Genomic DNA, 24,312 nt, shown 5'->3' on the forward strand with positions numbered 1-24,312 from the left:
TAGAACCACACATTTAATTTCCGGTTCCGGTCATTGCAGAATCATTTCAAACATTTGGCGCAAAAGATGGAGATCTGCTTGAATGAAGAGGAAGAATATAGGGTGAAGTTTACGTCGAAAAAAAATGTGGTCGAACAAATTAAGAAATACAAAGAACTACTGAAGAAGGTATTGAATGGCCAACCTCAGCTATCCGAGGAAGCCAAGCAACTGTTACAGGAAGAGTTGCTGGCGGTGAGTCGATCGATTGTTTACGTCTGTCTAGTTTTTTTTGTAAGATGTATAACTACTAGCTTGCGGAGACAAATCAAAATACAGCTTGCGATGTGATACTTACCGTTGGCTAAGTTTCTATAGTTAGGTAAGTTAAATGTTGAGTCGGCGGTACATGAAGAAACCGCAATATCAGACCGACATCCACAACAGCTAACATTTAAAGGCGCTACATGGTCAATCAGCACGCATTGGCCGTGCAGCATTTAGAGCACATTTATGCTTGATCCGAAAATGTGAGGCAATTGCGTCACACTATACGGTATCTCCGACGTAATTGTCAGATCCAACCTAAATGGTCTTTTAGAGGGCGAGGAAGAACTTGTCCATGCGTACGGTACACACTGCGTGAATCTGTTTTATACTAAGATGACTGATAGGGGGCGCTGGGTTTAACCCACGTGACTTTATCGTGGCTCTCCCCCTCCTTTGTAAAAAAAAATATTTTGGAAGCTTTAGATATGCGTTTATTCATGTCTACATTCATTTTTGCTTCATTTATTATATTACAGACACCTTAATGCATACTTTTAAATGATATTATGTGAGCTAAACATTTTTAAAATGAAGAAAAATAACTTTTCCTTAACTTGAACTTAAGCAGTAAGCCCCTCGTTGCGTCGTGCCTAAGAACAGCCATTAGCGGTGACATATTGGCCAAATATCACAAACCCCCGAGGAGCCTTATTGCTTTATAAACTGGTTACCAATGTAATTAGGGCAGTAAAACTAAATGTTTTGTCATACCTGTGGTATAAGGTCTGATATACCATGGCCTTCAGCCAATCAGAATTCAGGGATCAAACCACCCAGTTTAAAAAAAAAAATGTTTTAGAGATGACTAATGTTACTGTGCCCAATGTAAACTATATATATTTATTTATTTAAATTCAATACATGTACCTTTGTCCATGAAACATTTAATTGAAATACTGTAGAATTAAATTCATTCCCTTTCGAGGATGACTGGGAAATTCCAATATGGCCGACTAGTTACTTCAAAGCCTCTCAATAGCCAATAAATAGCATCAGCAACCAGGTTTATACACATCATTGGTGTGAATGACTTGCCTAGTTAAATGTTAAATAAAAAAGAATGCATTGCATTATTCTGCAATATCTGCAGTTCATCCTGCTGCTCGTGGCAACATTATATGGAGGAGTCTCAATTTCACTTGATATCTTGATTTTTAGAACTTCGAGACTGCTGTTCAAGAAAACGTGTTGATCAATAATCAGACGTGGGAGGAGGCTCCTGATGAAGAGGGTGAGCATATCTCCTGTCTCCTATTACATTATTATTATTGTTATTTTATACATCTATTGCCTTTCAGTTGAAAAGAAGACATATCTGTGTACTATCAACCACACTGCAATGAGTTTGTTATTATCCAGTTTGATCAGTTGTTTTGAAGATAGTGAACATGTTTTATAGTAAACCAGAATATCTGTTAAATGCACCAGTAACTCCATAATTTGGCTGTTTCTGGAAACCATCTATTCTTGCTAGCTGCATGTGATATTAAACTTTTAGAAATGTAGCCTGCTGTAAATGTGGGCACAGATCGTTTTGATTCTTATTAAGCAGCTCAAGGCACAATAGGACATCAATGTAAAGATTATTCAGTGAGGGAGGAGGAACTTGGTGTCATCGGTGAGTTGATATCAAGTAAAGATTGAACTGGATGAGTTTGTTGCTCAGTCTAATGACAATTATTGGTACGATAAGGTAGATGTTTAGTTCCCACATTTATGCTATTAAAATACATGTAATTCAGAAAGACTTTTAAATTGCTTTACAACAGTATAATATCACTTCTTAGAAGATGAATGCAGTGCACTTGACGACCTGCTGGATGAGAACATTGTGGGAACTTCTCGGAAACGACGCAAAGGTCCTAAAGAGATCCTCCCCTATGTCGTACGGTCACTAAAGGCGGAGCGTAAACTCATGGTTGGTTTCACGTTTGTCCGAATTTATGGATTATGTCTGATTGAGTGGTCCCATTGAAAATGGAAGCATTACTTTTGCATAGCCATGATTGTCACTCTCATACTTCATACTGCAGTTTGAAATTTCATACATTTGAAAATATAGCATGTACCATGTGTTCACAAAATGAAAGTATGCTCTATTTTTAGGGAATGTATGAAGAAGTAGTGAAGCCACAAGAAATGGGAAAGGACCCAGTACAAGGCAAGCATTTAGCCCAATCAGATCTAATCAACTCAAACGCTTACAGAATAGTGTACTGGAAATGTCATGCTTTGCATGACACTGGAACATGAAATGTTATGTTCCCATGATTTTGATTGATAGTCGGTGAACTTTCCCCTGTTCAGAAACCATCATGACCACCTTATTGGATGCTGCACCTCGTATGTTTAAGCAAGCCAGCGCAGTAATGAAGGTAACAGGACAGTCTATGTAGCTTTCTGTTATTTCCCACCCACTACACCCTTTTCTATGCAACACAAGTTTATGTTTAATTCTTTGACCATGGTCTTGAATGACTGATGTTTCTCTGCTGTCCAGTCTCTCCAGGTAGTGCAGCAGAGGGCCGAGGGTCTGGGACAGGTGCTGAACATGTGTCCCACAGCGGAGTCCCTGGAGGTGTTCAGGGAGGTGATGGGCAGCAAGCCCAATGGAGAGGAAAAGACGGCTAGTAGGACCAGACCACCCATTAAGAGAGCCATGGAGCAAACAGAGCTCAGAAACAACTATGCTCCTGGTCTAAAGAGGCCAGCCATTTGTAACAGCAATGACAAACCTGAGTGAAATATATGCCACATAAATGCTTCCTGATCATGGAACATGTACTCTTATTTGTGATTGGAAGGATGCAATACTGTAGTACTCCCCACAGTGATAAGGCCTATGTTTGCAGCAGTCTGTGATACAATACTGCCCTCACATGATGGATAATGGGAAATGCACCCAATAGTAGTGTACATTGTTTTTATACTGTATATTTAAATGGCTTTAGATGAGAAAATATATATTTTTGATTGGGTGTTCTTTTTTTCCCCTTTGCCGTTTGGCATTTGTCACAGTTGAAAATGCACAGGTTGTAGGCTTATGTGAATAAAGGCTACTTAAACAAGCTGTAACAACCAGGTTTAAAGGTCCAATGCAGCTGTTTTAAAAAAATGTATTTTATCTCAATATCAAATAATTACTGGGTAACAATGCAGTACCTTGGTGTGATTGTATTCAATTAAAATGTTAGGACTGTGGTGGTGGTCTGAGTAATTGGCAGAGAGGTTTGGAGCTATCTTATTGGTCTATTAACCAATTTACTGCTCAGTGATGTCATCAGACAGGCCAAAACTCCATTATACCAAACTGCTCTCACACTAAAAGGGCACCATTTTTACAGTATTATTCCAACCTCATAGTGTGGAAATATACAGTGCCTGTCAGAAGTTTGGACACCTCATTCTACATTGTAGAATAATAGTGTAGACACAAACTTATGAAATAACACATGGAATCATGTCGTAACCACAAAAGTGTTAAAATCTAAATATATTTTATATTTCAGATTCTTCAAAAGTAGCCACCCTTTGCCTTGATGACAGCTTTGTACACACATGACATTCTCAAAACCAGCTTCATCTGGAATGCTTTTCCAACAGTCTTGGAAGTTACCACATCTGCTGAGCACTTGTTGGCTGCTTTTCCTTCACTCTGCGGTCCAACTCATCTCAATTGGGTTGAGGTCGGGTGATTTTGGAGAGCAGGTCATCAGATAAAGCACTCTCACTCCTTGATCAAGTAGGCCTTAAGCAGCCTGAAGGTGTGTTGGGTCATGGTCCTCTTGAATTCTAAACAAATCAGTGTCACCAGCAAAGCACCGTCACACCACCTCCTTGCTTCACAGTGGGCACCACACATGCAGAGATCATCCGTTCACCTACTCTGCATCTGAAAGACACGGCGGTTGGAACCAAAAATCTTGAATTTTGATTCATCAGACCAAAGGACAGATTTCCACCGGTCTAATGTCCACTGCTCGTGTTTCTTGGCCCAAGCAACTCTTGTTATTGGTGTCCTTTAGTAGTGGTCTCTTTGCAGAAATTCAACCATGAAGGCCTGATTCGTGCAGTCTCCTCTGAACAGTTGATGTTGTGATGTATTACTTGAACTCTGAGAAGCATTTATTTGGGCTGCAATCTGAGGTACAGTTAACTCTAATGAATTTATCCTCTGCAGCAGAGGTAACTCTGGGTCTTCCTTTCCTGTGGCGGTCCTCATGAGAGCCAAATTCATCATTGCGCTTCATGGGTTTTGCGACTGCACTTGAAGAAACTTTAAAAGTTCTTGAAATGTTCCGTATTGACTGACCTTCATTTATTAAAGTAATTGTGGACTGTTGATGGACCCTATCTGGTCTAAAATGTAAATTAAATGTATGACACAAGAATATATTATATATAACAAGCCTACATCTATTTGCAACAATTCAAGTAGTATCATACAGGTACAGTAAACGTATAGGATATTTTCCGCTTGTCCTAAATCAGCTTTTTAGAGCGCACTTTATTCTGTTGCTGGTTGAACACTCAAGGGCATCTGACGCTTTTTAGCACGTGACTTAAAACAAATATTGAAAAGCGGCAAGTGCAGTTTGAACAAGTGAAACTGTTTGTCTCGTATACGTCCGGTCTCACTTTGTACATACCTTGGATATTGCTATCTGAAATAAAATTCGAGGAGGACTTGTTTTGTATTTAAGTAATCTATCGATGCATTGTTATCGCATCTGTGATGTCTGACAGCGATATTTCTGGCAGCTTTCTACACAGCAAGAATCAAAACATGTTATTACTTGAAATATGTGAGGTAAGTGTTAAATAGCATAATTAGACTTTAATTACTTTAATAATGTATTAGGCAGTGGTGTAAAGTACTTAAATAAACATACTTTCAAGTACTACTTAAGTCGTTTTTATGGGTATATTTACTTTACTATTTATATTTTTGACAACATTTAATTCACTACATTCCTGAAGAAAAATTATGTACTTTTTATTCCATACATTTTTCTGACAACCAGAAGTACTTGTTACATTTTGAATGCTTAGCAGGACAGGAAAATGTCCCAATTCACACACTTATCAAGAAAACATCCTTGGTCATCCCTACTGCTGCTAATCTGGCCAACTCACTAAACACACGTGCTACATTTGTAAATGATGCCAGAGTGTTGGAGTGTGCCACTGGCTGTCCATAAATAACAATACAATCTGGTTCGCTTAATATAAGGAATTTGACATTATTTATACTTTTACTTAGTAGTATATTTAAAACCAAATACTTTTAGACTTTTACTCAAGTAGTATTTTACTGGGTGACTTTCACTTTTACTTGAGTCATTTTCTATTAAGGTATCTTTACTTTTACTCAAGTATGACAATTGGGTTCTTATTCCACAACTGGTATTAGGCCTATTTGGTTACCACTTCTTAATTTTCACTTGTATTTTTATATTGTTTGATATTTTGTATGATCAAATATAATCTACACCAGCAACATTGTGTTGAGTGCACACAGAGATCAGTCAACGCTAAAGAGCAACAGCTTGTATGTGATATTCTAATAGTGACAAATGTAATACAGACCAACTGTACTCAGCTGCAGAGCTCTGGTGATGATGGTGATGAAGACAGGAGGCTAAAAAGAAGGGAAAAGAACAGGGTGGCAGCGAAGAACAGCCGAAAAAAGAAGACACAAAGAGCAGATGAGCTGCATGAGGTGGGTCAGTGCATGCACAACAGACTCCTTCCTCATCATCACACAACTCCTATTTTGGCATAGTCTAACATTTTCTGTTATATGACGGTAATGACACAGCTATCAATGTCACACTCATTCTCTTGATCAAGTAGATCAGGGATTTTGGCAACTTTGAAGGGGGTGGGGACCACAAAAAAAAACTGAACTCATCATGAGGGGCCGCAGTGGCTCGCGGGTCTGTGTACCCCCCCACCCACCGAACTGCAAGCAAATCATTTTAGTGCCCCTCCCCCTTGACAGCAGAGATACATTTTTTAAGTTTTAGAGTTTATTTCATGCAATTCTACACATTTTTCCATGTGATGTAGAGAAAATGTTGCCGTTTTAAACCAAGATTTTTGCAATTCTATACATTTTGTCATGGGGCGGAGAGATGGTTTAGCAATTTTAGAACTATACTGAACAAAAATATAAACACAACCATTTCTACAGAGTTACAGTTCATATAAGGAAATCAGTAAATCTGTTAGTCACAGATACCTTAAAAAAAAGGTAGGGGCGTGGATCAGAAAGCCAGTCAGTATCTGGTGTGACCACCATTTGCCTCATGCAACGCAACACATCTTCTTCACATAGGCTGTTGATTGTGGCCTGTGAAATTTTGTCCCACTCCTATTCAATGGCTGTGCAAAGTTGCTGGATATTGGCGGGAACAGGAGCACACTGTTGTACACGTTGATCCAGAGCATTCCAAACATGCTCAATGGGTGACATGTCTGGTGAGTATGCAGGCCATGGAAGAACTGGGACAGTTTCCATGAATTGTGTACAGATCCTTGCGACATGGGGCATTATCATGCCGAAACATGAGATGATGGCGGCGGATGAATAGCACGACAATGGGCCTCAGGATCTTTTCAAGTTTCAAATGACAAGTTTCAAGCGACAATGGATCTTGTCATGGTACAGTATCTCTGTGCATTCAAATTGCCATCCCAAATTGCCATAAACTACATTATCCTTAGCTTATGCCAGCCCATAACATAACCCCACCGCCACCATGGAACATTGCTCACAACATCAGCTGTCTGCCATCTGCCCGCTACAGTTGAATCCGGGATTCATCCGTGAAGAGCACACTTCTCCAACGTGCCAGTGGCCATAGAAGGGGAGTATTTGCCCACTGAAGTCAGTTACGAAGTCAAACTGCATTCTGGTCAAGACCCTGGTGAGGACTACTAGCATGCAGATGAGCTTCTGTAAGAAGGTTTCTAACAGTTTGTGCAGAAATTCTTCAGTTGTACAAACCCACAGTTTCATCAGCTGTCCGGGTGGCTTGTCTCAGACGATCCCACAGGTGAAGAAGCCGGATGTGGAGGTCTTGGGCTGGCGTGGTTACACGTGGTCTGCGGTTGTGAGGCCAATTGGATGTACTGTCAAATTCTCTAAAACAACATTTGAGGCGGCTTATGGTTGAAAAATTAACATTCAGTTCTCTGGCAACAGCTCTGGTGGACAATGCTGCAGTCAGCATGCCAATTGAGACATCTGTTGCATTGTGTTGTGTGACAAAACTGCACATTTTAGGGTAGACTTTTATTGTCCCCAGCACAAGGTGCACCTGTGTAATGATCATGCTGTTTAATCAGCTTCTTGATATGCCACAGCTGTCAATTGGATGGATTATCTTGGCAAAGGAGAAATGCTCACGAACAGGGATGTAAAAAATAATGTGTGCACAAAATCTGAGACAAATTTGCTTTTTGTGCTTATGCAAAAATTCTGGGACCAACATTTTACATTTTGCGTTTATATTTTGTTCAGTGTAATTTCATGCAATTCTACTCATTTTGCCATGCAGGGGAGAGGAAAATTGACTGTTTTAAAGCAAATTTCCTGCAATTCTACATATTTTGCCATATGTAAGAAATGGGGGGTGGGGGGCGGAATAGATCTGAGCACCTTCATGCGGCAGTTGCCCATCCCTGAAGTAGATTAATATTGTACTCTACTCAGAAAGTAAGACTATAAAGTAACTGAGCCCAGTTTGTCCTATACAGGCATATGAGTGTCTGGAGCAGAAGAACAGACAGCTGAAGAAGGATGTGCAGTTTCTGTCTGAGGAGCAGAGGCGTCTAACGGAGGCCCTCAAGGCCCATGAGCCTCTCTGTCCCATCATGCACTGTGTTGCCAACCTGGGGTCAGGGACGTTGGGACCCAGGGATGTAGGGGTCCCCTCCTGTCTGCCCAGATAGCCAACATACCATGCACGGACCACAGAGACAAACCAACATGGGAGACTTGTAAACAGAGTTAACAGGTCAGATTTTATGTCCTCATCTGTCCTTTTTATTCCAGGCGTCAATTGTTTTTGTACAGTTTGAATCAAGTTGTAATTTAATAATTATAGGCTTACGTAATGAGCTTTGTTTCAGATGTTCAAGTTGCTTTTCCTGTTTAAATGTTTCGTATAATACATTGAACATAAATTGCATATCCCTTTCCCAATGAGACCATTTCCCTTTGCTTCTGATAAATGTGGTTACCACACCTCTTATCACGTGTGTTTTGGTTAACCAAACTAGTTTACCAGTACCTGGGCTTGACCATGTGGGAACTTACTTATACTTTACCAGAAAAAATAAACCATTTAAAGGTTTTTGGTTTCTGGTTTCTTAGTCCCTAATCTAAAACATTTAATACACTGGCTATTACCAATGGATTCATGCAATTCAATGCTTAATTGATCAAATAAAATAATCAAATCACTTAATCCAACTATAATATGTACAGTTGTATTATTATTGTTAGTTAGCTCATGTTATGACATTGTTATAGAGTGTACCCTCTCTTCCCTATAATGTGGGTAAATACTCACTAACCTCATTACATCTTCGTCTCATAACTTTAAAAAATTAAATACGTTTGAAGCAAGCCATTATCATTCACTAACTCAATAAAAGGGGGAACATCTAGGGAATTCTTGTCCCAATCAATGATCTACAGCATGTATGGTCTATCTTGATGACATGACTGCAGGCTTCTCTAAAATGTTATTATGAATGGATGGATACATTCACAGTAGTAATTGGCAAGGCTTCTACTAAATGCAGACTGACCACTGAGAAATGTGAAAGACTCTTCAGCCACACAGACAGTTCATTTCATACCAAAGGATTTATAGACTTCTGCATTCTGCATTTGAGGGGAATTGTGGTGATTATAATAAAGCCATTTGTGTGGATCGCTTCTTCATACCGGTATGCACTTCTTCTTAGTTATTTTCTCTTCGAACTTTCTCTTCTCACTTTCAAATGAGCACAGACTGCTTGGACTTCCACCACACAACACAGATGATATTACTTTCAGTCCAGGAGATTTTAGGGCATAATGAGGTATATCATTAGTATATTAGTATACACATTCATATTTTATTTTTCTTTAAGAAATAATATTTTCCCCACACCAGATACAAACATACACATACGAACAACAATTTACTGTACAGACGCCCACAAACAATGACTACATCTCATCTGCCTAGACCCGCATGCGCACACCCCCATCCCTAGTGCCTGGATTACTGCCACGTGGCCTTCAATTGTACCAATTCGTTTTTCTTGGTCGCCCATGCTATTTCAGTATTTCAATGATAAATCGTTATGTTAGTGATGGCGGATTGATTGAGTTCCACGTTTTTAGTATACAGTTTTTCAAGATGAGTGATGAGAAGAGAATCGTCCAGCCCATTGGGTATCTCACTACACTCCCATATGCCATGTCTTGAAATATGCAGACAGACAGATTAAATGTACATTTACAGTGTAATACTTCTTCTGACAGCCAACTTTTTTAGCTCCACTCATAACTTTGGACTTTATAGCATTCCCAAAAAGCATGGATTATTGAGTCATAGTTCATTTTAAACTCAAGACATGACTCTGCCGTCGTGCTGTAGAATCTGTGATTTTTGTGTCTTTTATTGTCACGGCATTCATCGGAAGAAGAAGAGGAATCGTCAGACCAAAATGCAGCGGGGTACGTGTTAATCTTTAATATACTGAACTGAACACTAACTACAAAATAGCAATAGGAATAACCGAAAACAGTCCTGCAAGGTGAAAACACTAAACAGAAAATAACCACCCACAACTAACAGTGGGGAAAACAGGCTACCCAAGTATGGTTCTCAATCAGAGACAACGAAAGACAGCTGTCCCTGATTGAGAACCACACCCGGCCAAAACATAGAAATATAAAACCTAGACATACAAACATAGAATGCCCACCCACATCACACCCTGACCAAACAAAAAACAGATACATACTAAGCAATCTACGGTCAGGGCGTGACATTTATAATAAAAACTATATGTTAGTTTGTATTGGATTCGGCGTAGATTGTCGTTAACTGTAATTTCAGTAGTTATGCTCAGACATTCCCTCCATCTTGTGCCAAGATGTGTTCTTTTTATGTCTTAGTTCCAATATTTTATATATTTTTCTAATTGTCAATTGGATATGCTCTCTGCAAGGTTTTACATATACATATATGATCATCCTTTTCTGTCTCAAATACGTTTCCCATAACGTTGCTTTGATGTCCAAAAGATTTAAAATATACATTTTGTGATATATAATTTTTAAGTTGCATATTTTTTTAAATATCTAAATATTTGTATTCAGGACAAAAAGTGAATTGCTGTGCCACATTACTTTAGTGTCTTGGAATATTTGTATTCTGTACAGACTTCCTTCTTTTCACTCTGTCAATTAAATTAGTATTGTGGATTAACTACAATGTTGTTGATCAATCCTAATTTTTCTCCTATCACAGCCATTAAACTCTGTAAAGTCACCATTGGCTTCATGGTGAAATCCCTGAGCAGTTTCCTTCGTCTTCAGCAACTGAGTTAGGAAGGACGCCTGTATCTTTGTAGTGACTGGGTGTATTTTATATAACAGCCAAAGTTAGTAACTTCACCATGCTCAAAGGGATATTAAATGTCAGATTTTTTATTTTTAGCAATCTACTTTAGCATTCTAATAGGTTCCCTTCTTTCCAAGGCATTTAAAAAAAACTCCCTGGTGTTTGTGGTTGAATCTGTGCTTGAAATTCACTGCTTGACTGAGGGATCTTACAATTACCTGTATGTGTGTGGTACAGAGATGAGGTTGTGATTCTAAAATCACGTTAAACACTATTATTGCACACATAGTGAGTCCATGCAACTTATTATGTGACTTGTTAAGCACATTTGACTTGTTAAGCACATAGTCCATGCTAGGTAAAGCTCCGCCTTATCTCAGTTCACTGGTCACGATGGCAACACCCATCCGTAGCACGCGCTCCAGCAGGTGTATCTCACTGATCATCCCTAAAGCCAACACCTCATTTGGCCGCCTTTCGTTCCAGTTCTCTGCTGCCTGTGACTGGAACGAATTGCAAAAATCGCTGAAGTTGGAGACTTTTATCTCCCTCACCAACTTCAAACATCTGCTATCTGAGCAGCTAACCGATCGCTGCAGCTGTACATAGTCTATCGGTAAATAGCCCACCCATTTTTACCTACCTCATCCCCATACTGTTTTTATTAATTTACTTTTATGCTCTTTTGCACACCAATATCTCTACCTGTACATGACCATCTGATCATGTATCACTCCAGTGTTAAACTGCAAAAATGTAATTATTCGCCTACCTCCTCATGCCTTTTGCACACAATGTATATAGACTCCCCTTTTTTTCTACTGTGTTATTGACTTGTTAATTGTTTACTCCATGTGTAACTCTGTTGTCTGTTCACACTGCTATGCTTTATCTTGGCCAGGTCGCAGTTGCAAATGAGAACTTCTTCTCAACTAGCCTACCTGGTTAAATAAAGGTGAAATAAAAATAAATCAAATAAAAATGGAATAAAGTTATCTTTATATATTTGTTGTTTGTTGTCACTTACCAAGCACCCTAAGTATTTCAAATTGTTGTTGGCCACTTAAAGGATTGTTTTGATCATGAGTTATTTTATTTTTCCTATTAACATTATTTTGTTTTTTTCCACATTCATTTTATATCCTGAGATTTTAGAGTATTCTGCCTCCCGGAGGCTACACCGGTAGTGGTCCATCAGGGCCCTGTCGTTCCACCCCGCTCCAGCGGCCAAGGTCCGAAACTACAGCGCGAAGTCCTGCGCACTCCTCGTCTCCTGTCTAAGGTGAAACAGACATTCACCCGCCGCTCGGACCTCTGGTGGGTGGTCGACCACGGCCCGGAACTGGCGGGTGAACTCTGGGTAGTGGTGCCTTGCGGATTCTGGGCCATTCCACACTATGTTGGCCCACTCCAGGGCTCAACCCGTCAGACAGGAGACGAGGACGCTCATGCTCTCCTCCCCAGAGGGAGTCGGGCGAATGGTAGCCAGGTACAGATCTAAATGGAGCAAGAACCCCTTGCACCCAGCCGCCGCTCCACCGTACTGCCTTGGGGGCGTGAGACGAAGAGCATTGGATCCGGACGCTGCCGGAGGAGTAGGTTGAGGAGGAGGAACTGGAGGAGAGGTAGGGAGGCCACTCCTCTCCCATCGGTCCATCCTCTCCATCATCTGATCCATCGCTGACCCGATTCGGTGAAGGATGGCCGTGTGATGGAGGACACGCTCCTCCATAGATGGGAGAGGGGGTGCAGCTGCCCCTGCTGATTCCATGAAGGGTGCGGGCTTCTGTCACACAGCTAGGAGTGGTGGGTGCGGAGTCAGGCGCAGAGAGCAGAGGATTCATAGAAAACCGACTTTATTTCGGTAAATGGGTAAGTGGTCAACGCTAACACAACAGGCGAACAAAATATGACCGACCCAAAATGGGACACCAAAAAGGTCAGAGAACATACTACACGCAACCATCCACAGACAAACAGAAAACAAGCCCGCACAAAAGCAGGCTGGGCCTAACCGGCTTAAATAGCCCTAAACAAATCTCAAACAAGGAACAGGTGAAATCAGTACAGACATAACAAACAGAAAAGGAAAAAGGGATTGGTGGCAGCTAGTAGACCGTTGACGACGACCGCCTGAGCGCCACCGAACAGGTAGGGGAGCCACCTTTGGTGGAAGTCGTGACATTTGCATATATTTTTTATCAACCCTGTTTGATAAGTATCAAGTCTGGTAAGACTTTTGCCATTCAATTGCTTATAAGCTTTGTTAATATTTTATTGTCACAATTTATTAAACTTATGGGTATGTAATCAGCAGGGGACTCTCCTGATTTCCCTGGTTTTATTATAACTGAAAAAACAGTTCGATACACGGAACTAGGACTGAATTGATTGATTTCTCTTTTTTTATTTCTCATTTTTATTTCTAAATCAGATTTAACTTTTGCCGAGTATGAGATTATCATTCCCCTAAGGGGAATTTTGGTTCCAGAAGATGTGCACTGTTAATTCTTCAAATTCTTCTGCTAAGTGTATTTTCTATTGGTGCAATCTTATCGCATGCATGATTTAGGTCACCTGCTAAAATAATAGTTCCTGTCTGGATTTGATCGACTATAGCTTGAATTCTATCTAAAAGCACCTTCTTGTTCCATGTGGTGGGATATAGGGGAAAATGGTGTATTCTTATTTATCAGGATGCCTACATTTCTGCTGTTACTACAGTATGTGGCAGCATATGCCTCTCCAACCCAGCTCCTTTTTAAATATTACATTTCTCCTTTTAAAAACTTGCAAGAAAACCAAATCTGCTGACAATCTCTTTAAGTGTTCGAGAACCATATGCCTTTTTTCCCCCCATTATGGAGCCTGTGCACATTCCATATGATAAGTTAGATTCTGCTGGTCTTTATTTGTGCAGAATCAAAGTTAACCTTACCCGTTTGCATCTATCATTGAAGAACCAACATTTTTGACATATAAGGGTGAGGGGCATTCCATAGAATGGGAGGATCATAGTGTAAATACATTGTTATGGTATGCATTACATATATAGAGCATGTTGGCATGTCATTTACAAATTCAGATGAACATGACTTCCTTTTCAAGAGCTTGAGGCACTGTAGCTGCTTGATTTATAACTCAATGGATAGCCTAAGTGACATTTCCCATCCTTCACTTCCTTCTAGTTCATTGGCAGGTATGGATGCACTACACCTAGGATGAAAAAAGAGTCATGTTAACAGCATAAAGCTAGAGCATATATTCAGACTGATGTTAAAATGATTGACATTGTGTGCTCCATGGCTGTCAGATATGGTAGCCAAGAACCAAAAACTAGACTCTTTACTGCTCTCCAGTGGCTGAATGTACTTTACAGTATGATGAATGTCCTATCCATTGTTGTTCCTGTGAACATAATGTATAGGTACTTGCCCAAAAGCTTCCCAGAAGACTTACTTGTACCGGGCATGAATTTTTAGAGGAACTGAAACACGTTTTATGTTTCTGCATAATATACTGTGTACATATACAGGTAACTGCTAAAATAAAGGAAACACTGACAGATAGTTTCTTAATAGGGCGTTGGGCCACCACGAGCCAGAACAGCGTCAATGCATCTTGGCATAGATTCTACAAGTGTCTGGAACTCTATTGGAGGGATGTGACACCATTCTTACACAAGAAATTCCATCATTTGGGGCTTTATGGAAAACGCTGTTTCAGGCACCACTCCAGAATAGGATGTTTTCTATTCACCATTGGTAGTTGTAGAGTTCTGGTGGATGGAGTGCCTGTTAACATATCCATCATTTATGTGACAAAGTTCGAATGAATTCCACATTTCTAATGAATGTGATGTGAATTAGTCACACAACTGACACACACACCAACACAACTCCTCAACCTTCCTATAAACCCTGGCTTCGGGGCAAATCCTAATGAAACTAATTTTCAGTTAGTCACGCATACTGTAAGTGAAAATTGTACTTATATGCAATCTAGGATTTATCCCTTAATTTCTACCCCATCCATATAAAACCAAGTATGTCATTATCAAAAGTATCAACAGTATTAAGTTATAGGGCTAATTGTTACACAATGACCCAACTCTGCAGCATTGAAACCACCATTTCACAACGGACCTTAAACTGCTGTTGATTGCATGCAGTTCTCATATGACTATTGCATCAAATTTCCTGTATAGCGTGGTGGCTTATCTTGTGTCACTCAGAACATCAGGACACAGTATCAACCTCCCCTAGTATGACTCTCATCTGACCCCGACAGAGAGATGGCAGTTTGCCAACAAACTGTCACTGACAGCTCAGAGGAGAATGGATATCTGGACAGGCGGGTTTGTGATATAGATTTGACTTACAGCATCTATCAGTTCATGTCTGGATGCTTGTAATAAGTGGTTGTACTGTACTACATAAGAAAAAATGTATTTGGGGAGGTATTCAAATGCCATGCCCATTTCAGAAGCTTGGAAAACACATCTCAGGATGTTAAATAGTGCACACTATCATTGCATGAATTACCATGGAGTGACACATTTCTGTGAGGGTTGAATCATTCCTGTACTTCATTTTGTAGCGCAACTCTCTGAGAAGCATTGCGAATGGCACTTGATTGAAATGTTTTGTCATGTTCTATTAGTTAATGAGACTGAGTTGAGTGCTGCAAGGCTGCAGGAACAGTTATCACGATGAGATACAGAAGGCCTATAATAACATACCTCAGCCTCCGAGAGAGAGAGAATGAAAACATCCTTTACGGGGCTACTCATCTGAGAACATTACAGCACACACACTTTTCACCTCACAACTTTACTTCGACCCAAATTTGACCTCTGGTGTTAAACAATGATCCAGTGCCTTTTAATAATGTTAATCATTTTGAATTCTCAATGTTTGATTGTGAGCCAATGTTTAGATGGTGGAACGTTTATTCTCTGTGTGTGTGTTACCTGTTCAGGTTAATGTGTCAGAGTAATCATCTACATCCATATTTCCCAATCATGTTCTAGAGAAGCGCTTAAACAAAATTCTCTAGAACCATTTAAGTATATAAAACCGGTGGTCTGAGAGGGTAGGGGAAAACTGAAAACTAGCTGTTATTGGCAAAGAGGTTTGGAAAGAGGTCTCTTTCTTATTGCTCTATTACTTTTTTGAAACATTGTTTGAAACATGTAAAAAAAAAAAAGAAAGAGCAATCCCGTATCCGTTAGCGTAATCATAGCCTCAAGCTCATTACCATAACGCAACGTTAACTATTCATGAAAATTGCAAATGAAATGACTCTCAAACACTGTCATCTCAGATTTTCAAAATATGCTTTTTAACCATAGCAAAACAAGCATTTGTGTAAGAGTATTGATAGCTAGCATAGCATTCAGCCTAGCATTCAGCAGGCAACATTTTCACAAAAACAAGAAAAGCATTTAAATAAAATCATTTACAGTGCCTTGCGAAAGTATTCGGCCCCCTTGAACTTTGCGACCTTTTGCCACATTTCAGGCTTCAAACATAAAGATATAAAACTGTATTTTTTTTGTGAAGAATCAACAACAAGTGGGACACAATCATGAAGTGGAACGACATTTATTGGATATTTCAAACTTTTTTAACAAATCAAAAACTGAAAAATTGGGCGTGCAAAATTATTCAGCCCCTTTACTTTCAGTGCAGCAAACTCTCTCCAGAAGTTCAGTGAGGATCTCTGAATGATCCAATGTTGACCTAAATGACTAATGATGATAAATACAATCCACCTGTGTGTAATCAAGTCTCCATATAAATGCACCTGCACTGTGACACTCTCAGAGGTCCGTTAAAAGTGCAGAGAGCATCATGAAGAACAAGGAACACACCAGGCAGGTCCGAGATACTGTTGTGAAGAAGTTTAAAGCCGGATTTGGATACAAAAAGATTTCCCAAGCTTTAAACATCCCAAGGAGCACTGTGCAAGCGATAATATTGAAATGGAAGGAGTATCAGACCACTGCAAATCTACCAAGACCTGGCCGTCCCTCTAAACTTTCAGCTCATACAAGGAGAAGACTGATCAGAGATGCAGCCAAGAGGCCCATGATCACTCTGGATGAACTGCAGAGATCTACAGCTGAGGTGGGAGACTCTGTCCATAGGACAACAATCAGTCATATATTGCACAAATCTGGCCTTTATGGAAGAGTGGCAAGAAGAAAGCCATTACTTAAAGATATCCATAAAAAGTGTCGTTTAAAGTTTGCCACAAGCCACCTGTGAGACACACCAAACATGTGGAAGAAGGTGCTCTGGTCAGATGAAACCAAAATTGAACTTTTTGGCAACAATGCAAAACGTTATGTTTGGCGTAAAAGCAACACAGCTCATCAACCTAAACACACCATCCCCACTGTCAAACATGGTGGTGGCAGCATCATGGTTTGGGCCTGCTTTTCTTCAGCAGGGACAGGGAAGATGGTTCAAATTGATGGGAAGATGGATGGAGCCAAATACAGGACCATTCTGGAAGAAAACCTGATGGAGTCTGCAAAAGACCTGAGACTGGGACGGAGATTTGTCTTCCAACAAGACAATGATCCAAAACATAAAGCAAAATCTACAATGGAATGGTTCAAAAATAAACATATCCAGGTGTTAGAATGGCCAAGTCAAAGTCCAGACTGATCCAATCGAGAATCTGTGGAAAGAACTGAAAACTGCTGTTCACAAATGCTCTCCATCCAACCTCACTGAGCTCGAGCTGTTTTGCAAGGAGGAATGGGAAAGAATGTCAGTCTCTCGATGTGCAAAACTGATAGAGACATACCCCAAGCGACTTACAGCTGTAATCGCAGCAAAAGGTGGCGCTACAAAGTATTAACTTAAGGGGGCCGAATACCTTCGCAAGGCACTGTACCTTTGAAGAACTTTGGATGTTTTCAATGAGGAGACTCTCAGTTAGATAGCAAATGTTCAGTTTTTCCAAAAATATTATTTGTGTAGGAGAAATCGCTCCGTTTTGTTCATCACGTTTGGCTAAGAAAAAAAAAACGAAAATTCAGTCATCAAAACGCAGAACTTTTTTCCAAATTAACTCCATAATATCGACAGAAACATGGCAAATGTTGTTTAGAATCAATCCTCAAGGTGTTTTCACATATCTATTCGATGATATATCATTTGTGGAAGTTTGGTTTCTCCTCTGAATCACATGGAAAAATACATGCAGCTGGAGATTACGCACCAATTTCGACGGAGGACACCAGGCGGACACCTGGTAAATGTAGTCTCTTATGGTCAATCTTCCAATGATATGCCTACAAATACGTCACAATGCTGCAGACACCTTGGGGAAACGACAGAAAGTGGAGGTGTTCCTGGTGCATTCACAGCCATATAAGGAGACATTGGAACACAGCGCCTCAAAAATCTGGCTCACTTCCTGTTTGAAGTTTCATCTTGGTTTCGCCTGTAGCATTAGTTCTGTGGCACTCACAGACAATGTCTTTGCAGTTTTGGAAACGTCAGAGTGTTTTTTTTCCAAAGATGTCAATTATATGCATAGTCAAGCATCTTTTCGTGACAAAATATCTTGTTTAAAACGGTAACGTTTTTCATCCAAAAATGAAATACTGCCCCCAGAGTTTCAAGTAAATATGTTATTAACTCTATTTCTTGAACTGCATTGTTGATTTAAAGACTTGTAAGTAAGCATTTCACAGTAAGGTCTTCACCTGCTATATTCGACGCATGTGACAAATAACATTTGATTTGATTCATCACCAGGGAGGCCAAAAGTCCATCCCACCAAAATAGTCTGAAATTTCAGGCAGTCTTTTCAAACAGCTGTTACACTAAAATGGCATTTTCATAACTTTCACAATTTCACAGTATTATTCCAACCTCATGCTGTGGACATATACACTGAGTGTACAAAACATTAGGAACACCTTCCTAATATTGAGTTGCACCCCCCTTTCGTCGGGGCATGGACTCTAGGTGTCAAAAGCGTTCCCCAGTTCTTGGCATCTACTACCATACCCTGTTCAACTACTACCATACCCTGTTTCTTGCCTATTCACACTCTGAATAACACACATACACAATTCATGTCTCAATTGCCTCAAGGCTTAAATATCCTTTATCCTGTCTCCCCCCTTTATCTACACTGATTGAAGTGGATTTAACAAGGGACCATAGCTTTCACCTGGATTCAACTGGCCAGTCTAGTGTCATGGAAATAGCAGGTGTTCCTAATGTTTTGTACACTCCGTGTCTATAAAATATAGGGAAATCTCGTTTTGACTGCACTGGTCCTTTAATATTGGTCAGGCAATAACCCAAAAATCATGTTGATTCTGGTTGCATTCTGGCTGCTAGGAGTCTTGAGTAACTCAGTTGTGTAGTTATCAAAAACCACCATCAGAAAAATGGGATGTTACTTTTTATGGAATGTGGACAACAGTGGGGTGGGGGTACTGGTGTTCTGAGTGAAATGGTATTTCACAGCCCATCTCGTCAGATAACACCCACTGACTCATGTTGAGCTGGCCTGGCACAGGATGAAAACACACTCTTCCAGTCTCTCCCCTGCCTGTCCTAGATATGTGTTTTCCAAAGAGGCAGACATGTCCTGGCTTGTTCTCAGACGAGCATCAACTGCACAAATGTGCTGAGATGCTAAACAGGTTTATGAATATTTGTTTTGTATCACAACTATGCAGTGTCAATATACCAACACCATTGAATCCCTTGCTAAAATTGTTTAAAAAATGTGGTGAGTCGTTCCCCAGAAACAATCCCAAACCAATTGAAGTATATATATATACACCTTTATTAATAAAGTATCAAAAAATAAAAACAGACAATAGAAATGAGTACTTAATTTGTTTCAGCGTGTAGTTTTACCTGACTTGATATAATTTGATCTTTTACATCCACTCAAACACACTTAATAATTTTAAGTGAACAATGTTCAAGTGAAACAAAGAAATGGATGGTGGAATAGAAAAGCAAGAAAGGTATTGAAGTATAAAACAGGCATCAAATTAATGATCTCAGTAGTGACCCCATCCATGACTAGCATTCCTGTTTGAACACGAAACACTGAAATAAAAACAAAACACATGGACACCTGAATCTCTTTCATTGTGTTCATCTCAACCGTTTACTCACAAACCAACCAAAATAAACAGTCCCTTACCATAAACCACACATGGATTAGTTTGAGACATTACAGAATATACAGACAAAAGCTACTGTTGATCGCAAAAATTTGTAGTTTGAGCAATGAGGCTAACCAGAGTTTCTGGTTGTGCAACTGACCTGTGACGATGTCACAGCACAAACAGTGGACTGATGGGAGGGGGGGGTTGGTTTGGCAGTGGGCTTAAGGACTTAGCAAATTGCAGACGAACACTGAGGCAATTCATGTAATCTTCCATGACTTTAAAGTGAAAACTTCAGACAAGCAGAGTGATAAATAATTCCACTTAGATATCTAGCTACTGATAACTAGTGGGTCTATTTTATAAGCCTCAATAATACACAGAAGACAATAGGAGGTGTTATTTGGTTTACGTATATGGTATACAGTAACTACAGACTTATCTAGGTGAAGAAATTCTAATACGAAATCACACAACCATATCTTCAATACTACAGATCATTATGTAATCAGGGCCTATTCCAAATACACCAGTTTACAGCGATGTAATGACTGACTTTCATTTAGGGAGGTCCAGGGCTAACAGTGCCATTGTCAGTAAGTTAGTTGAAATGCTGTCTGAATGAATCCTCATTGCATGCACTCTCTTTACTGTCCTATAACATGAGGGTTCCTCTGATATGAACTATACCTGTATATCCTGAGTTAGTAGTAGCAGCTTCAGAGGTTTTTGTTAGGCAAGTCAAGGGGGAATAAAGTGAGCTATAGACACAGCTACGACAGAATATATTCAATAAACACAACAGCAAACACGTCACACAATGATTAACCTCTTCTCTTATATGACAGTAATAACAGGGCTCTTAATGTCACACAGTACACAGCCATTACTATCTCTCCACTTTAATCGTATTTTTCCTCAACAAGCATCTATCTCAACTGACCAGTGAATCATGTGCCTTTACCACATTGACGTAATACTTGGTACAAAAAAACAGAATGAGTCATCAGCCTCGAAAAACAATGTAAAAGATTTAAGGAAACAATAAACACATTGGATGCATTTTTATGTTTTAGTGCTTTGACATTCGCCGACTTGCCGGAACACCACAAGCCTACCCTAGGTAGCACACGGGGTGTCCGTCCTTGTGCTGTCAAGTCCAGTTTAAGAGTGGGACGCGCAAAGCGCCTTTGCCGGCCCGACAGAGCCTTCACTTGACGCAGGTACAGTACAGTTGCCAGAGGACAGTGAGCATCTGTCTGAGTGAGTGAGTGAGTGAGTAGTACCCTACTTCCCCCAGGAGTGTGTGGATCAGTGATGGCCACAGGTGGTTGGCACTGAGGTGTGGTGGTGGTCCAGCTGTTCCATCTGCAGGGTACCCTCCTTGATCTGCTGGATGAACAGGTTCCTCTCATCTTCAGGGGTCTGGCCATTCTGGGCCCGTACGATGCATGTGGGCCGGTGGAGGTTCAGCATGTAGACCAGCTGCTGCTTCTGGTTTTTCAGTTCTTCAACCTGTGCCTTCAGCTCTGAGTTCACTGACTCTAGTATCTCAGACTCCTGGAGGGGAGAAGGGAATAGTGGTTTGGTTCAATCCTGTTACTGACAGCTCCCTTGGTTCCTTTAAAAAAATACTCAATTAGGTTTAGTGCATTTTAGTTTGTATGTAAATACTGGAGTGTTCCTTTGCTGTTTTGAGGCAGACATTTCTATAGAGCCCTTGTCTATTTATGTATTTCAATTACGAGTCATACAAAATAAATGGAGGTTAAATAGAAATCCTTATGGCACATTAATTAGAAAAATATTTTGAATAATTACATATATGAGATAATATAATACTGTATGTCTACTTAATAAATCACAAAATACCACTTGGCACAGTCTGGCAGCCTCTGATTCATATGAATCATCTCTCCCCATCATAATAATGTTGTACTGCCCTGTAAAAAACACTGAACATACCTTTTGAAGGCAGTCAGTCTTCTCCTTCTTCTTATTCCTACATTTGGCAGCAGCTACTTTGTTTCTTTCTCGTCTTCTTTTCCTCCTGTCACTTTCCTCTGGGATTTTCTGTTAATGACACATCAGGAAAATGAACAACCTTGAATAATGGTAACAACCTTCCTGAGAAATGAATGATATGGCTGATAATTTAATAATGTATGGTAGGCTTTACAATGTGTTGGTAAACATGTAATCAGTGATCTCATCTGTATAGACAAATTTATTCTCAGGGAATACTTAAAACATAGACATATAAAAAAAAATGGACTTTCCCCTATGTTATGTATGAATTACTATTGGTATTATGGGGGAGTAGATGTTACAGTAAGCGACTAATGTTGACATCCCTACCTCCCTCTTGACACTTGGAGCTTCAGACGTTCTGTCTGAACTTGAGCTCGCACAGTCGCTCATATCGGTGCTCAGTCCGTTGGACAGCCGCTTGTTCTGGATAGCATGTCGCAACTCCTCCTTTACCAGGGGAGTGAAGTTGGTGAAGTCCTCGAGCGTGAGTGTTCCAGGCGGGGACAGGCAGGGTACCAAGGCTGACGCGCTGATGTCGGACAGGCTGAATCCCGGATGCTGAAGCATCATTTTGAAAAACTGAAGAAAAAAAACGTGATGCTGTGTCACATTAACCTGACTAAGCGAAACAAAAAACATTAAACTTGGACACTCACTGGACTAAATAAAAAAACGTCAGATATGAGCAGCAATCTGCTGGTTAATGTATACCATTCGACTATTTTGGTATGATAACTAGAATGTCACTTATTCCACCAGACACAGCAGTTGCACGCTACATTTTTGCCTGACGTGCCAACATGACAACAATATATCGCCCTTTTAAACAATGTAACAAGCTATGCAGTCCTAACATTCTTTCTCTTTGAAATGCGTGTTAATTTAGGGACAGGTGAATGTGTTACAACATATCAACCAGTTACCACAGACCATTTCAATACAACACATTAGACAATGAGAGATAAACTACACTTTGATTCACATAAACAAAGATATGAGTAAGATTTCTAAATGTAAGCCCGTTTTCGTTATTAAATGGATGTCAGTCCAGCTGGCACTATGCTACACGTGGCACAGTCTTTTTTCCTGAAAGCGCTTATCCTATATCACACCGGTAGAAAGTTTTTACAATAAAAACAATTGACCCACCTGATTATGTTTTCAGTGAAGAAATGAAAGGTCTTTATTCTGCTCCTGGTTGTGAGGCTCTTCTGCCTTGTTAAGAAAGCTACAGTTGCCGATGAAGCGTTGCATCACCCTCTTTTATAGTGAGTCGCTCTTGCAAGGCATTTACTAATAGGTGGGCGGGTCGTGGTGACGTAATCCTATTTATAGCACTTCTTTGCAATGATGCAACCCAGCAACCCCGTGTAGCACACCATAACAGGGCAAGCTCAGCCCCCTTTACTCACAAGGAATTTGTCGTAACATTTCACAGCAAATAAAGACATAATAGTTTAATGATCCGGGGCATTTTTTGTATAGTCTATACATTTTATTGTCTCGTGTCAAAAAAAGCAAAGGGATGTTGAATGTAGCAGTGAGGGGCTTGTCCATCTATCTCTTATCATATCAATCATATCATAACCAGCGTTCAGTGCAAAGGTACAGTACCAGTCAAAAGTTTGGACACACCTACTCTTTCCAGAGTTTTTCTTTATATTTTAAAACTATTTTCTACATTACAGAACAGTGACGATTTTAGCATGTGAAGCTTGGGGTGGGGGGATGCATGCCAGCAAAGCCACAACACAACACACCACTAAACAATACATTAATTGCACTATAACGGTGACAAACGGTGCACACAAACTGTTAGGTCCTACATAAAGCTGTCCCAACATCTTACCACTGCTACACCTGGCTATCAGCCTTGTCTGGCAGCGAAACAGTTAATTCAGACTAGTTTACTACCTTTTAAAAAAACATAGCTGATATGGCTGACTTGCTTAAACAAATGTGGTTTCTAATGACAGTTGAGATGTACAAACTATGGCATAAGGGGACGACAAGCGAATAATAGGCAATCTGTCATTTCGATTAAGACATTAATGAGTGAACTAGGACGGACGTAGTCAATATAATTATTTGAATAGCACTTTTGAAATGTACTGTGACAGAAATCAGAACATGGGCCATTATTACAGTGTTCTCACTGTTCACCAAATCAGAACCATA

The 24,312-nt window shown here is 40.0% G+C and overlaps 3 protein-coding genes across 4 annotated transcripts; 2 read left to right on the forward strand and 1 right to left on the reverse strand.

The window, feature by feature from the left end:
- The first annotated feature begins 10 nt into the window (after positions 1-10).
- nsl1 (NSL1 component of MIS12 kinetochore complex) lies at positions 11-3,510 on the forward strand. Its single transcript, XM_035794168.2, has 6 exons — positions 11-234; positions 1,468-1,540; positions 2,097-2,227; positions 2,416-2,470; positions 2,617-2,684; positions 2,810-3,510. Exons 1-6 carry the CDS (start codon positions 67-69, stop codon positions 3,050-3,052), a joined length of 738 nt encoding a protein of 245 aa, XP_035650061.1. The 5' UTR covers positions 11-66; the 3' UTR covers positions 3,053-3,510.
- A 127-nt stretch (positions 3,511-3,637) lies between these two features.
- On the forward strand, positions 3,638-9,266 carry batf3 (basic leucine zipper transcription factor, ATF-like 3). Of its 2 annotated transcripts, none has more exons than XM_035792679.2 (3): positions 3,638-5,119; positions 5,897-6,031; positions 8,074-9,266. In XM_035792679.2, the coding sequence occupies exons 1-3, from the start codon at positions 5,045-5,047 to the stop codon at positions 8,266-8,268; spliced, it is 405 nt and encodes a 134-aa protein (XP_035648572.1). In that variant the 5' UTR covers positions 3,638-5,044; the 3' UTR covers positions 8,269-9,266. The 2 variants fall into 2 exon arrangements, with proteins under 2 accessions (XP_035648572.1, XP_035648573.1); XM_035792680.2 differs by having other exon boundaries at positions 5,912-6,031.
- A 10,479-nt stretch (positions 9,267-19,745) lies between these two features.
- On the reverse strand, positions 19,746-23,441 carry atf3 (activating transcription factor 3). The gene is made up of 4 exons (XM_035794170.2): positions 23,284-23,441; positions 22,462-22,713; positions 22,069-22,176; positions 19,746-21,663 (listed from the first exon to the last, which is right to left on the reverse strand). Exons 2-4 carry the CDS (start codon positions 22,702-22,704, stop codon positions 21,415-21,417), a joined length of 600 nt encoding a protein of 199 aa, XP_035650063.1. The 5' UTR covers positions 22,705-22,713; positions 23,284-23,441; the 3' UTR covers positions 19,746-21,414.
- Positions 23,442-24,312: the final 871 nt, after the last annotated feature.

This window comes from Oncorhynchus keta, chromosome 19 (genome assembly GCF_023373465.1).
Source record: "Oncorhynchus keta strain PuntledgeMale-10-30-2019 chromosome 19, Oket_V2, whole genome shotgun sequence".
Lineage (NCBI taxonomy): Eukaryota > Metazoa > Chordata > Actinopteri > Salmoniformes > Salmonidae > Oncorhynchus > Oncorhynchus keta.

Coding starts and splice junctions, on each gene's coding strand:
- batf3 (XM_035792679.2), top strand. CDS start 5,045: ATGTCTGACAGCGATATTTCTGGCAGCTTTCTACACAGCAAGAATCAA. Junction 5,120..5,896: donor TATTACTTGAAATATGTGAG/GTAAGTGTTAAA, acceptor AATGTAATACAG/ACCAACTGTACTCAGCTGCA. Junction 6,032..8,073: donor GAGCAGATGAGCTGCATGAG/GTGGGTCAGTGC, acceptor TGTCCTATACAG/GCATATGAGTGTCTGGAGCA.
- atf3 (XM_035794170.2), bottom strand. CDS start 22,704: ATGATGCTTCAGCATCCGGGATTCAGCCTGTCCGACATCAGCGCGTCA. Junction 22,177..22,461: donor CTCCAAGTGTCAAGAGGGAG/GTAGGGATGTCA, acceptor TGTCATTAACAG/AAAATCCCAGAGGAAAGTGA. Junction 21,664..22,068: donor AGACTGACTGCCTTCAAAAG/GTATGTTCAGTG, acceptor TCTCCCCTCCAG/GAGTCTGAGATACTAGAGTC.
- nsl1 (XM_035794168.2), top strand. CDS start 67: ATGGAGATCTGCTTGAATGAAGAGGAAGAATATAGGGTGAAGTTTACG. Junction 235..1,467: donor TACAGGAAGAGTTGCTGGCG/GTGAGTCGATCG, acceptor CTTGATTTTTAG/AACTTCGAGACTGCTGTTCA. Junction 2,685..2,809: donor AAGCCAGCGCAGTAATGAAG/GTAACAGGACAG, acceptor TCTGCTGTCCAG/TCTCTCCAGGTAGTGCAGCA.